Source organism: Pelecanus crispus, chromosome 5, assembly GCF_030463565.1.
Source record: "Pelecanus crispus isolate bPelCri1 chromosome 5, bPelCri1.pri, whole genome shotgun sequence".
In the NCBI taxonomy this organism is placed as follows: Eukaryota; Metazoa; Chordata; class Aves; order Pelecaniformes; family Pelecanidae; genus Pelecanus; species Pelecanus crispus.
Window position 1 is genome coordinate 60,071,981 of NC_134647.1, and position 13,278 is coordinate 60,085,258.

The 13,278-nt window shown below is 39.7% G+C and overlaps 1 protein-coding gene across 2 annotated transcripts; it reads left to right on the forward strand.

Moving 5' to 3' along the window:
* Nucleotides 1-1,851: 1,851 nt before the first annotated feature.
* On the forward strand, nucleotides 1,852-9,193 carry LOC104037748 (quinone oxidoreductase-like). 2 transcript variants are annotated; one of them, XM_075710101.1, is made up of 8 exons: nucleotides 1,852-1,968; nucleotides 2,307-2,459; nucleotides 4,182-4,345; nucleotides 5,151-5,202; nucleotides 7,199-7,348; nucleotides 7,764-7,865; nucleotides 7,959-8,054; nucleotides 8,316-9,193. In XM_075710101.1, the coding sequence occupies exons 1-8, from the start codon at nucleotides 1,852-1,854 to the stop codon at nucleotides 8,475-8,477; spliced, it is 996 nt and encodes a 331-aa protein (XP_075566216.1). In that variant the 3' UTR covers nucleotides 8,478-9,193. The 2 variants fall into 2 exon arrangements, with proteins under 2 accessions (XP_075566216.1, XP_075566217.1); XM_075710102.1 differs by lacking the exon at nucleotides 7,764-7,865.
* The last annotated feature ends 4,085 nt before the right edge of the window (nucleotides 9,194-13,278 follow it).

The following is a 13,278-nucleotide window of genomic DNA, read 5'->3' on the forward strand; positions in this document are numbered from 1 at the left end:
GCTGGCCGGGCACTCGCAGAAGCCCGTCTTGGTGCCCGCTGTCCAACCCCAGCTGGCCGTGGCCTTCCCGACCCCATCCCCGCCTGCTGGGGGGTCGCCTCCCGGGTCCCCTCTCGTTGCCCACCCCGCTTTCTGTCGGGGGAGCTGCTCCTGTCGCCGGCCAGGCCTGCTTGCTGGTGTGCTTGTCCGGAGGGACCACTGAGCTCGGAGAGGTTGTCCTTTGACTCTCAGCCAGCTTCTCTGGGCCCCCCCCGACCCCTGCGGGGCTCTCCGGAATCCCGTGGGATTCCCTGGGGGGGCAGAGCCTGCCCTCCTGACCCACAGGCCGTGGTCCTGGCGTGCCCTGCTCCCTCCTCCCGGGTCCTGAACTCCACCGTCTCCTGGTTGCTGTAGCCAAGGCTGCCCCCAGCCTCCGCATCCCCCCCACTCCTTCCCTGCTTGTGGGTACGAGGGCACCTCTCCTCTCCACTCCTCCATTGCCATGCCAGGATGTTGTCACCAAGGCGCTCGGGAAGCCTCCTGGATTGCTTGTGCCCGCCTGTTGCCCCTCCAGCAGATAGCGGGGTTGCTTCCAGTTGTCTAGAGAAGGCCTCATCCTAAGGATCAGTCATCATGCGGCAGAACCGTTTATTAAAACCTACGGGTCCAGTTTTTTTCTGAGCAGAATAGAAGCCGCCTTTTAATTTGGTTTATAATCGCTATGTATAAAAGTGACCTGTACTTCAGAGACTACTTTGCGGTGTAGATTTTTGTCACGTCCCAAGGGAAACGTTAGTAGTGTATATCCTTGTGACTCATGCTCTTCCTGAATTGAACAGGTAACCAAAAATGTGAAGCCTTACAGACTTACTAGCTAGGAGAAAAAAACCAGTGATTAAGCCAGGTACTTTTAAAAGCTGTCATCATCTTTGGGAAAAAGCCTACCTCTGGCTACAGCCCTGAAGTTCTTTAGCTGGAGTTGGCCAAAAGCATGATCTCTGGGTGTCTTTAAGATTCCTGTATGCCTTTTTGTTGTCCTGTGATTATTTGCTGCGTACCCAGTAAAGCTCCTCTGTCTGAATCTATCAGCTTTCTGAAAAATTGTGTATAACTTTTCCTGTAGTAGGAGTAACTTGCTCGCGGTGTTTTGTTAGAATATTTCACAAATGAATGCAGTTGGAATAGTCACAGCTTCATGTGTTGATAAATTGTCATTGCTTCCATTAGCGCATACAAGGCTGTGAGCTGTAGCACCTGAGGGCTGTGGTTCATGGTCTCTGTCGCATACAGCTGCAGTGGGAAAATCCAGCTGGAATTAAGGGTTGGAATCTTGAATGTCTGCACTTCGGTTTTTCCTGGCTTGTTTTAATGTCCTATGTTATCTTCTGGTTTTGATAGCTGATGAGTAGTTTTTTGTTGCTTTTTTTACATACAAGTTTAATAGTAAGCCGGAGCAGTGACTGGGATGTCACTTGGCTAGATTACCCAGTCAGCCAACGTACGACAGGCTATTTTGCCAGAATATAATAGTAAATTGTCAATGTTTTTCCCCAAAGTACTGTACATCTCTGCATATGTGATAGCAGTGCAGTGCTCACAGGAGCTGCTGTAAAAATACTTCTACGGCTAAATTATTTGCATGTTATTCTCTTAGTACCCATAAAGTCTTGCAAGTGGTAGGGTTTATTGCCTGCCTTTTGCAAGATTTGGGAAAAAAACCCCAAACCAAACATTCCCCCCCCAGCTTAAATCAGGAGTGAGTCTCTTTTTAGTCAGTTGCTTGACAGGTGGTTGGTTGATTTGAAGATGCAAAATAAATTATGAAGACTATACAATAATATTGTTTTTTTTTTTTTCCCCCCAGGTATTCTGATGGCTATGGCAGCCACAAGAAATGTGATGAGAGCTGTCAGAGTTTTTGAATTTGGTGGCCCTGAAGTTCTTAAACTCCAGTCAGATGTCTTAATTCCTGATCCAAAAGAAAATCAGGTGTATATGAGTTCTGTGAACTGAAATAATGATATTGAATGATAACAGGTACACTCAGAACAGGATGAAGAATACAAACCAAAACTTTTCATCTTGAGTATGTAGTCTTTCATCAGTGTATTCATACTACCTGAGACATCACGTTTAACAAATGTGGGCTTTTTGCTGTTATATGGGCTACATATTCCCTATAAAGGATTTCCTAAGACTAGCTTCAGTTCAGCACTGAATTTTGGCTAACTCTGTTTAAGAATGTAGTTGAAGTGCCATGATACTGTGCTGTGAATTCAAGTTCTAAATCTTTTTAATTATTGCTTAAGAAGCATCTTTTCTTTTAGGTGTTAATTAAAGTCCATGCCTGTGGGGTAAATCCTGTCGAGACATATATTCGTTCTGGAAATTATGCTAGAAAACCAGCTCTACCCTATACTCCTGGCTCAGATGTGGCTGGTGTAATAGAAGGTGTTGGGGAACATGTGACTGCATTCAAGGTATTTACGCATTGGGTTTTAATTCATTGTTCTTTATTGTCTCCTCTTTTGTGTGATTGCTATAGTACTGTTCCTGCTTTTATTGCTTATAATCATGTAATCTATTTGGAGGGGAAAATCACCTTCATTGACTGGTAAAGGCAAGCAGCAAGATCGTATTGGCAATCCGGTCTGCAGATTGAACTGTAGGGAAGGCTTTAATGCTGTTGACCTCCAAGAGTTAAAAGGTCTCAGAAGAGGCACTTCAGTTTGTCTGCTTAAAGCAATGATATCAGGTGTACAAAAGTTGTGGTTCAGAACCGTTTTTATGGCATTGCAGAAATATTTGAAGTTGGGTGCTTCCTGTTTGAAGTAATAATTTCATGCAGAACTGAAAAATTTTCTGTAAAGTTTTTTTGGAAATGGAAATAGCTTTTATTTTGCTGACTTATAACACCCCATAAATTGCATATTTGTTGTTAAAACTGTTCAAATACTTTATTACTCCAGTCTAGTAATTTTACTAGGATTTTTTCAGGGGACAAGTCTTGAGAGATGAGAAGGTAATTACAAGTTTGCTGAAAGATATCTATGAAATTAATTTAGTTTTTAAATCTGTTCTTCCTTTCAAGTCACTAGACCGTTGGTCTCAGACAAACATAAAAATTGTAGTTGAAAATTGTGTTGGCATTTCCTGACTTGGAATTTATGTAACTCTTGTGGGAGAGATGAGAGATTTGGTTATCTAGAGAGAAGAATCATGTTTATTCATAGTTTCTTATCAGTAGTTTGCTCTATCTGCTGTGTGGGCTTTTTGTTTCTTATGGAAATCGTGATGCTTTTTGCTTGAATGAAAGAGAGAGATGATGCGATCAGTATGTGCCACAGGCAGACATCCTGAAAATGCTGAGTAGCCAAGCTCATTCATTTGCATACTGATAATGCTTGAGAAAGCAGCTATGCTGATATGCAGCCCTCTCTGCACAGTAGTTGATACCCGATGTGTGCAAACCAAACTGATGTAGTCCACACGCTGTCTATTTATTGAGATCCACATGCAGATAGCGGAAAAATCAGAGCTCAGTAACTGCGAATGTTGACAGATACTGACTTTGTTCTGCGAGCGGGCTTGCACCAGGTTGGACGCTGACCTGGACCACAGCAGCTGGCACTGCGCTCCATCAGCAGCACTGAAGCGCCTAGGCGCGCACACACACAGCACGCTGCCAGGTGGTGCGTTTCCTGCATCGCCTACTGAATTGCTGGTTTGAGTATTCCCTGTTGAAGAACAGCAGCAGTATTTAGTTACCTTAGGGTATATTAAGAGTGTATCTTTTTTCCCACATTTAAACAAAAATAATTGAGAAATGTTTCTTTTGTGTTTGTAAAAGCTTTTGAGGTTTTGCATTTGGAATCTGTGTTTTTGCATTTGGAATTCTTTAGTGTTCGGGTTCATTAAGGTTAATATTAATGAGACAGTAGGTTTGTGTGTTACACTGTAGAGCCGGGGTTATAATTATGACACTTAAATCTAAGTATATGAAATTATATGGTTTGTATTGCATTGATTGTATGTATTAGCATTTATCAAAATCTTCTCTGTGACAAATATAACTGGTTATTTTTAATAGGAGAGCTGTTAGAAATAGCCTAGACTTCTGTGAACTGGTTCTTAATGTCTATTAAGGAAAAAATAAGGGAGATGATTAATTTCTCTATTTTCTTTCCTTTCTTTCTCTCTAGAAAGGTGACAGGGTTTTTACCATTGGTACCATCTCTGGAGGATACGCAGATTATGCAGTTGCTGCAGCTAACAGAGTCTTTCCTTTGTCGGATAAATTGGACTTTAGGCAAGGAGCAGCGATTGGAATACCCTACTTCACTGCTTATCGCGCTCTTTTCCAAAAGTAAGGTGCCAAATCTAAGTTTGTGCATTTCGCTTTTGCATATTGAAAATACAGAACCCCATATTTTCATTGTCCTGTAAAATGGGGTGACATCAATGAGTCGGAAATGTTTAAAACACTTGTTAAATTTGTTACACTGATGGAATTGTCAGATCCTTGTTACCTACAAGCTAGTGACTGTATTTTCCTGTGAAGTATTTCTTCTTAAGAGAACAGACCTGGAAAGGCTTCTTCGATAAGTATCATGTAATAAAATGTGTAACTCTCTTTCAGTACTCGCTGGTATTTTAGCTAGGGAAGAAAACCAGGAATAGTTCCAATTTCTTAATTAAACAGACAATGTGCCGTAGAGCAGACCCACCTCTTTTCTTCATGAGCTTCTCTGCCAGAGAGACTCTGCCTACAGTCCTGTCTGTTGCCATAGGACAGTATAATGAGTAAAAGCCAGACTTCTGTGTCAGCTAAGTGAGAGCTTAGGACTGGAAATCTGGTTTAGCTTGATAGAACGCATGATTAGAACTAGCGTGGTTTATTTTAAGATCCGTAAAAGGTGAAGATCTTGAACTGAGGTTCAGTACCAGACTGCATGTTGCGTGTTGACGTAATTGCATAGTACTTAAATTCATAAATGATACGGTTTATTTTGCTTCCTTGTTTTCCCAAAGAGGCTGATTATACCTGTTTAGCCATAACATAAATTGGAAGACGGTGTGAAAGATGAGATTTGATGTCAGTATATGCAATCTGATGCTTAATGATTATGTACTGCAATCATAATGCCAATATTTTCTGTTTTTCCATTCAGAGGGCGTGCCAAAGCAGGGGAAAGTGTGCTAGTGCATGGTGCGAGTGGGGGAGTAAGTATTTGGAGAAGGCAAGTTATAAGAAATGCTGCTTTCTGTCCTTGTATCGCCTTTTGTCTGTGATATGATTTATGGTCACATATCAATTAATGGATTAACAAAACTAGGTTTTTATTTCAGACACTTTAGGATACTTTTTTCTTAGAGCAAATCCCGTTATTCCAAATAACTATGAAACTGCATACTAGGATTGTGTAAGGCCCCTAATACAGAGAGTCACATAATAAACACATTGCTGCAGTCAGAAGTTGGTCTGGAAGCTTTGTAACCAGTCTTCCTGAGATAAAAATAATAGCAGAAAGCTGTAATTTTAAAATATGTACAAGTTGTTCTCGGTTCTCTGAGTAGTAATCACTGGTGCCTAGCAACTATGCATTTCTGGGATATTTTTACCTGTTAACTAACAGCTAGCTGCACAAGGAGAGATACTAGGATCTATAAGTTCATGACCGAATACTATGTGAAATTGAACATATAGTTTTCTTTGGTTTTACATGCAAGCTAACTTTAGATCTCTTTCACACAGCATTCTACTTTAATTTATCCCCCATACTCTGCACTTCATTGCTCAGCTTCTGCTGATACACCAAACGGCTGCTATAAACAGACAAAGTTTCCTTAATTATTTGGTAGACAGCAAAAAGGTGATTATGACAGTCTCATATGAGGAGGAATTCAGATCTCATTCTACGATGCTAGAATGACATTCAGCATCGTAGCCTCTTTTTTTTTCCCCCTTAAACTAAATGGAGTGTTTCTATTCTTACTTATTTTCTGTTTCTTGAAAAGATACATTGCCTTTGGTTTGCAGAAGCATAGAATGCAAGTCTTGTTCGGTGGACTTGTAACCTTTGTAATAGGGATACTTGTAAAAGCAGTGATGCTGACTTCCATAATGATTCTTAAAAATGTGCCTCCTTTTGAATTTTTCTCTGAAAATCAGTCTGGTCATGATGTATTTTAATTAATGGTATTTGTTGTTTCATTTAGTTGAAAACTGATGATCTGCTATTGAGAAAACAAGGTCTCATTCGGCAAAGAGTTTGGGTAGATCCTGGCCAGACAGATAGATGGTCATGGTAGATTTTTTCAAGAAGCCCTGTCCATTTATTTTGTGTGTTATTCATACGTACAAATTTAATTAGCAGAGCCACAGAATGGAGTTTTTATGGTCATCTTTGTTTGTGTATCTGTTTGTTTGTTTGTGTGTTTCCCCCCAAAATAAAAAAGTGCATACCTTAACATATCCTGGAGGAGGTATCCAGCTGTATGGTTGATACAGTGGGCTGCCAAATCTGTAGCCTCTGGAAGCTGATCAGCTGGGACTGAATCCCAGGGAGGCATTGTATGTGTCAGCTGTTCCCTCGTTTTGCTTTCGCATTCTGTTGCTGTGACACAAAGCAAAATCAAGAGATGCCATTGGTATGCCTCATGTGATCATTGGCTCCAACATCAGGTTTTTATGAAGGCAACCCTCACCTCTAAACATCCTGTGGAGTGCAAAGCTCATATGAGACGCTGAGAATTTGGTTTCTAAAGATATCATTTAAGCTCTTTGTGAAAGGTGCAAAAGTAGCGTTAATAAAATTGGTGATTGCAGATTTTCTTTGCAATATATAATGCTGGTATCAATAGCAGGTGATTCTGTGAAGAGAAGAATTTTTTTGGCCTTGTATCAAATATACATGGCCCAACTTTAACAGATAGAAAACATTCGATGTGGATTTATACCAAATGCTGATAGCTATTAAAAAATCCACAAAGCTTTACTATGCCTCTGTAAATATCTTTTCTTTTTTTAAAGATGATTTGGCTATCTTTAAGATCCAAATTACTTACTATGGCAAAAAGAAGTTAGCAGGCCAAATTTTTAAATGTGTAAGTTTCAAGTTGCTGCTAGAATATATAAAATTTAAAATGCTAAGAAAGAAAGAAAAAAAAAAAGACTTTTTTTTTCTTTTTCTTCTTTTCTTTTTTTTTTCACCCTCAGGTGGGAATAGCAACATGTCAGATTGCTAGAGCTTGTGGTTTAAAGGTTTTGGGTACAGCAGGAACTGAGGAAGGCATGAGCATGGTTCTGAGAAATGGCGCTCACCAGGCATTTAATCACAGAGAAGCTAATTACATTGATAAAATTAAGGTGCGCATGTATCAGGGCTAAGTGATGCAGCTTGTATTTTTCTTACTAACAAAATGTGAACATTTGTTGGCAGAAGTTTTTTAAAGTAGATTTATGTAGGAGAACTAGCGTGCTGCCTTTTTCATTTCTGCACACGGAAAAACTTTTCCAGGCTGGAAAAGCTGAGCTTTCTTCACAGACAATGGCATTTAGAAACTCTTGCGTTCCAGCAAATTCCAATATGGTAGTATGTCATAATTCAGGATATCAAAATATGCTAAAATTAAACTTATTAGCGGCCAGCCTTAATAGAAAGGCTGTATTTAAATTTTAAACAATAAACTGTAAAATGTATGTTAGCCGTAGCATATGAAATAAACAGTGGTACCCAAGCACTAACTGGAGTGATTTAAATAATGTATTATGTCCTGTATAGGAATACACAGGGATGGAAGGAGTTGATCTAATAATAGAAATGCTCTCTAACATCAATCTTGCTACTGACTTGCAACTGTTGTCCTGTGCAGGAAGGGTAATGGTAAGTATTTTTTGTCACTGACTTTAGTTTGTGCATTTAGCAGTGGAATTCAACAGTTATAACTTGAACTATCTTTTAACTTGTTTGTGACAGGTTGTGGGCTGTAGAGGTCCTATTGAGATAAACCCAAGAGACACTATGAGTAAAGAATCTAGCATAATTGGAGTTAGTCTGTTTCTTGCAACTGAGGTAAGAAACATTTTTATTTTAAAGAATGTTTTGTTGGCTTATTCCAACACCTCTCTCTTTCCAGTTAAAATAGTTTGTAGGGATGAAAGCCTAATTTCCCTGCAGGTAACTTGCTTGTTCACTCCTTCACATTTTGATTTAATCTCAGAACATCATAAAATATTTTTGGGTTGTGAAATTTGGTTTAACACTTGCATAAATAGTCAATACTTTTCTAAAATGTAAACACCTTGTGGTAAATGCTGTCTGTATTACATGCAGGAGGAGAGGCATGAATGTGCAACAGCACTCCTGGATGGTATAGAAGCTGGCTGGCTGAAACCAATTGTAGGCTCTGAATATCCCTTGGAGAAAGTAGCTAAGGCTCATGAAGACATTATTCATAGCAGTGGTGCTCGAGGAAAGATGGTGCTCCTTCCATAAAGTATTTTTCCATTTCTTTTGTAGCTGTTCTAACTGCACCTTTGCTTACATGATTCATTGAAAGTATGTTATAAACCAAACTTTTGGTCAGGTTTGACAGTAACAGCACATGCTAACTTACATTCATTAATTACATTAATTAATTAACAGTCTATTTTCTTTTTGTAATAAGCAGAGTTGTGTATACTTTAAAGTAATTTTTGTAGCTTTTTTGGCCGCTGTGGAAATAATACCTTTTCTCTGCTGGTGTGGCCATGTGATGCAGGGGAAACTAATACCTAAGACAGAATTTGCTATCATGCTCTATGTGAAGTTATAGTGAAGCCACTGTAGGCAGTGCAAAATGGAAGCCTGCTTTTTAAGCAGGTACACAAATGGATGTAACTAATTATATGCATATAATTAGGACTCTAAATTCTTTAGCCACAAAATTTGTCTTCTGTCACAGAATTTACTTGGAATAAAAGCTTTTACTGCCAAAATAGTTCACTTTCCAGCTCAAAAGATGGCCAAAGAATCTCTCAGATATGAACTGTTCAGAAGCAGAGGCAGTTTCATTTTGCTACGGCTGACTTAGTGTCTGAGGTGAAAGTGTCCCACTTAATCCAAAGGGACCATAACTCTGAAGCTGTATGCTAGTATTTGCTACTTTGCAACTGATCATATTGGCAGAAGCAGCTGCCGGTTCCTTCTAAATGGCTAGGTAGCAAGGATTTCAATTCTTCCTGTGACCTTTATTAAATTTAAAGTCACCTGAATCCCTGGGTACAATGAGGAGAAAAGAGAGGCTGCACTGCTTTCCTGGGTACTGAGAATTCATGTTATTTCATAAATGAATGTGTATACATTGTTGACTTGTTCCAAACGCAGTCCAATTAAGGAAGGACAATTTCTTTGATATGTTGACAGTTTTTACGCTCAAAATACTGTTTGGTATTACAGGCACTTCCTTTTAATGATAGAATTCTCTAATGAGCAGTGAAGTCATCCCTTGCAGAAGAGTATTCTCAACTTCACAGATGAGCTTTTCTGTTCCTTTGAGGAAAAGTGAGTCCTTACTAAACAGAAAGTTTTTAGAAGTGTTTTTGTCTGTGAAGGTTACTTGCTTTTTAACATTTGGTCCGGATTCATTTGGTGTCATCCTATCACAAACCAGCACACGTTCTCTGAATCCATGTCCAGTTTCCTCAGGGTGGTAGCTTCATTGCACTACCATTTTCTAAGATGTGATTTTTTTTTCTGAACAGGCATTCATTTCTACTGACATTTTGCTTAATCTAAACTCGGAAAATAATTGGTAAAATCTTTTGAAATGTCTGGGCTTCTCCTCTGTGCTTGTGATCCCTTGCTAAAATATTGAGGTAAGAGGGCCCCACAATCTGTCTCTTTATAAGCCTCTCGATCAGATCGTAACATTTTGTTTTAGTGCTTGATAGACCCCAATTGTTCTGTGTGTGGTTGGGAGGAGTCAAGTCCTGACACACTACTTGCCTCTAGAGCCTGAAATTGATTAGTTATTTTACCTGTGTGTCCTCTAGGAACAATTGCTTCCTTTCAGAAAATTGGACAGTATTTGTGTTGAATTCTTGCTGACATTCAAGTGTCTTCATTGTACTTGGCAGACATGTTTAAAACAAAACAAAGCAGCAACCTATGCCTGTTTTTGCACGGTGGTTTTTTGGGTTGGTTTGTTGTTTGTTTGTTTGTTTATTAGAGTAGTTGGCATTGAAGTATTTTCCAAGCTTGCAGGTGTGTTAGCATACAAATACTAGGTATGCTAAAAAAAGTGGTAGAAAATTGTCGACTTATTTACACAGAAAATGTTGCAGGTGATAGCATCTGTCACCTGTAAGATCCTCCTTCTTGCCAAGTGACTTCCCCTTGGAGGAGACCGGGAATAGCTGGATCATTAGAACTGATGCAGTGCCAGCTTGTTTAAAATCTGTCTCAGAAAATACCCAGTCTTTCTGCTTGATTTTTCTCTTGTGCATAGCTATGCAAAGAGACGCAAAATGTTTGCTTGCAAATGAGAGAATATAGCTTTACTTCCTTCCACTCTCCAAGTGCAGTCTCAGTAGACCTGGAAGTGAGTCCTGGGCTTCACGTGGTCTTCTTCAACAGCCACATCCCTTTGTGGTATCACTGCGAAATGGATGAAAATATTTTGACACCTTGTTAATGGGAAGTGGATGGAAATTAAGAGGGGAATTTTATTTAGAGCTCTAGCAAAAAGACGTATTTTTGTGTCATTGTAGTTGATTTGGATAACAAGCGTTGAAGTATCATGGAATCGTAGAATGGTTTGGGTTGGAAGGGACCTGTAAAGATTATCTAGTCCAACCCTCCTGCCATGGACAGGGACATCCTTCACTAGATCAGGTTGCACTAAGCCACATCCAACCTGATCTTGAGCACTTTCAATGATGGGGCATTCACAACTTCTCTGGATAACCTGTTCCAGCGTCTCACCACCCTCACCATAAAACGTTCTGCCTCAGGTCCAACCTAAACCTACTCTCTTTCAGTTTAAAACCACTGGCCCTTGTCCTGTCAATACAGGCCTTGGTAAAAAGTCTTTCTCCATCTTCCTTATAAACCCCCTTTATATATTGAAAGGCCACAATAAGGTCTCCCTGGAGCCTTCTCTTCTCCAGGCTGAATAACCCCAACTCTCTCAGCTTCTCTTCATAGGAGAGGTGATTGTTGAGTACATCAGCCTTCTCCATGTCAGTTGTCACCAGCTCTCCTGTCTTATTTACTGGAGGTGGTACATCTTCTGTAATCTTCCTTTTGTGGCCAACGTATGTGTAAAGGCTCTTCTTACTGTTCTTTGCAGCCCTCACCAAATTCAGCTCCACCTGTGCCTTAGCTTTCCTCATCCCATCCCTACACATCTGGGCAGCATCCTTGTATTCTTCCCAGGATACCCATGGAAGTATGTGTGCTCATGCTACTTCAAATATAGCTAGCATAGTTAATGAGACTGTTGGGAACTGTTCTTTGCCCAGTTGCATGTTGTTAGTTTCTAATTTGAGAGAATGTCAGAGAAATAATAAACATTGATACTTTTCTAAATAACTGACTATAGGTATTAATCTTTTTCATATTCTCCGTTTTTACAATTAATTCTAATGCTCACACTCACTTTTGGGTTAGCAATCAATGCTAGGAAAGACTGGTATCAGATGGAAGATGGGTGGCATCTGTCCTTCAGTTACACCTAGATTAGTGTTTTCTTTTTATTAAAGGCACTAGTAAGGTCTCATTGGGTAGTATTTTCATCATTTCTCTAAGCTGGGAACTGAGGGTCAGGTCTGAGACAGGTGACATCCTGGAGGTAAATATTGCTGTGCAAACTGTAGTGTGTTGGGGGAGGAAATTAGTATGGTTTTCAAGAATATGAACTTGTGAGCAATAACCAGGCACATACCACAAAAAAGGAAAGAAGATCTTTATGGTGAGGCTTACGAAACGAATTCAATTGATACTGATGATAAAAGAGCAAGGTGTTAGGGTCAAATAGGGAAGGAATGTTTTGCTAATGCAAGGTTAAGTAATGTAAGGAACACTGTCCAGCACCAAGTTGGTCCCTGTGGAAGTGCATCTCCTATGTTTTCGATTAACTCGTTAGTAGATAGGAGACCACTCTAAGTTCAAGTTTCAGGTTTGCAATGTCAGGCTTTTTAATTTTATTTGGGACTGCTATTCAAGTGCCAATTTGAACTTACAAGTGAATAATTTTTTTAACATACCATAAGTAGATGCACATCTCTACAAAGAATGCATCCTTTTCCCAACACTGTTAATTCGGCAGGATTTAAGTATTTGTATTTCTGGTGGGGGTGGATGATGTTAAGATATTATAGCTGTAATCCTCATTACTAAACACAGGACTAAAGGAATGTGCTGCATCGCTGAGTTAAGTCCTCATTTCTTTCAAGCAGTTTGTCATATAATTGGTTTTGCGAACTTCTTGAGCTTCATCTTCTAATGTAGGTAGACCACAGTACTGTTTCTTCTGTGCAAATGTAAATGTGAGGTCATTTTGCTATTATACTGAGTCATTTAATTGTTTCTTGTTCTTATAAACCTTATAAACCATTCCATCAACCAGATTGTTTTGCCAGGGAAGAAGACTGAGTGTTTCTGGAGCTAATGATTTCAAACTAATATTCCAGTAAGTGCTTTTGAAAATAGTTGCTAGGGAAGAGAAGGATTAGGCAGACTCGGCTGTAGTAATGTGCTAACGCGGTACCCTGCCTCCTAGTCCGCCCAGGTGCCGTAGGATACTTCATACCTGGGGGCTGTGCAGATGCCCCAACAGATAGCAGCCGTTTTCCTTGTATGTTGCACTTCCCGTAGGAGGAGGGAGCTGCATTTCTACTTAGTCTGAATTTGAAGGTTTAGGAATGATTAACCCTAGTGTAAGTGATGTGGGTAGGTAGTTTTTCAGCTGATTATTCAGGTAAAAGATGCTGATTATTCCTATTCATTCGGGCAGAATGCAGTCTGAGGCAGTGAGGGCATGTAGGGAATCCGTGATTCTACTCGACAACAGTGTTAGAAAAAGTAAAACCTCTCTCAATATTAAGGTACTAAATAGCAGGTTAAGACTAACAGTTAACAACGGATAAGATTATGGAGATGATGTGCATATAAAAATATACGTTCTCTTTATACATTGTATGTTTTAAAATACCTAGTTCTTTTTAATTTGGCCTTTGGTCAGAGGGTATTATGTGACTGAGAGGCTTATGATTTACGATGACTCCTTTCTTGCTTAGTGCTGCCTCTGCATTGT

Coding starts and splice junctions, on each gene's coding strand:
- LOC104037748 (XM_075710101.1), top strand. CDS start 1,852: ATGGCTATGGCAGCCACAAGAAATGTGATGAGAGCTGTCAGAGTTTTT. Junction 2,460..4,181: donor AACATGTGACTGCATTCAAG/GTATTTACGCAT, acceptor CTTTCTCTCTAG/AAAGGTGACAGGGTTTTTAC. Junction 4,346..5,150: donor TATCGCGCTCTTTTCCAAAA/GTAAGGTGCCAA, acceptor TTTTCCATTCAG/AGGGCGTGCCAAAGCAGGGG.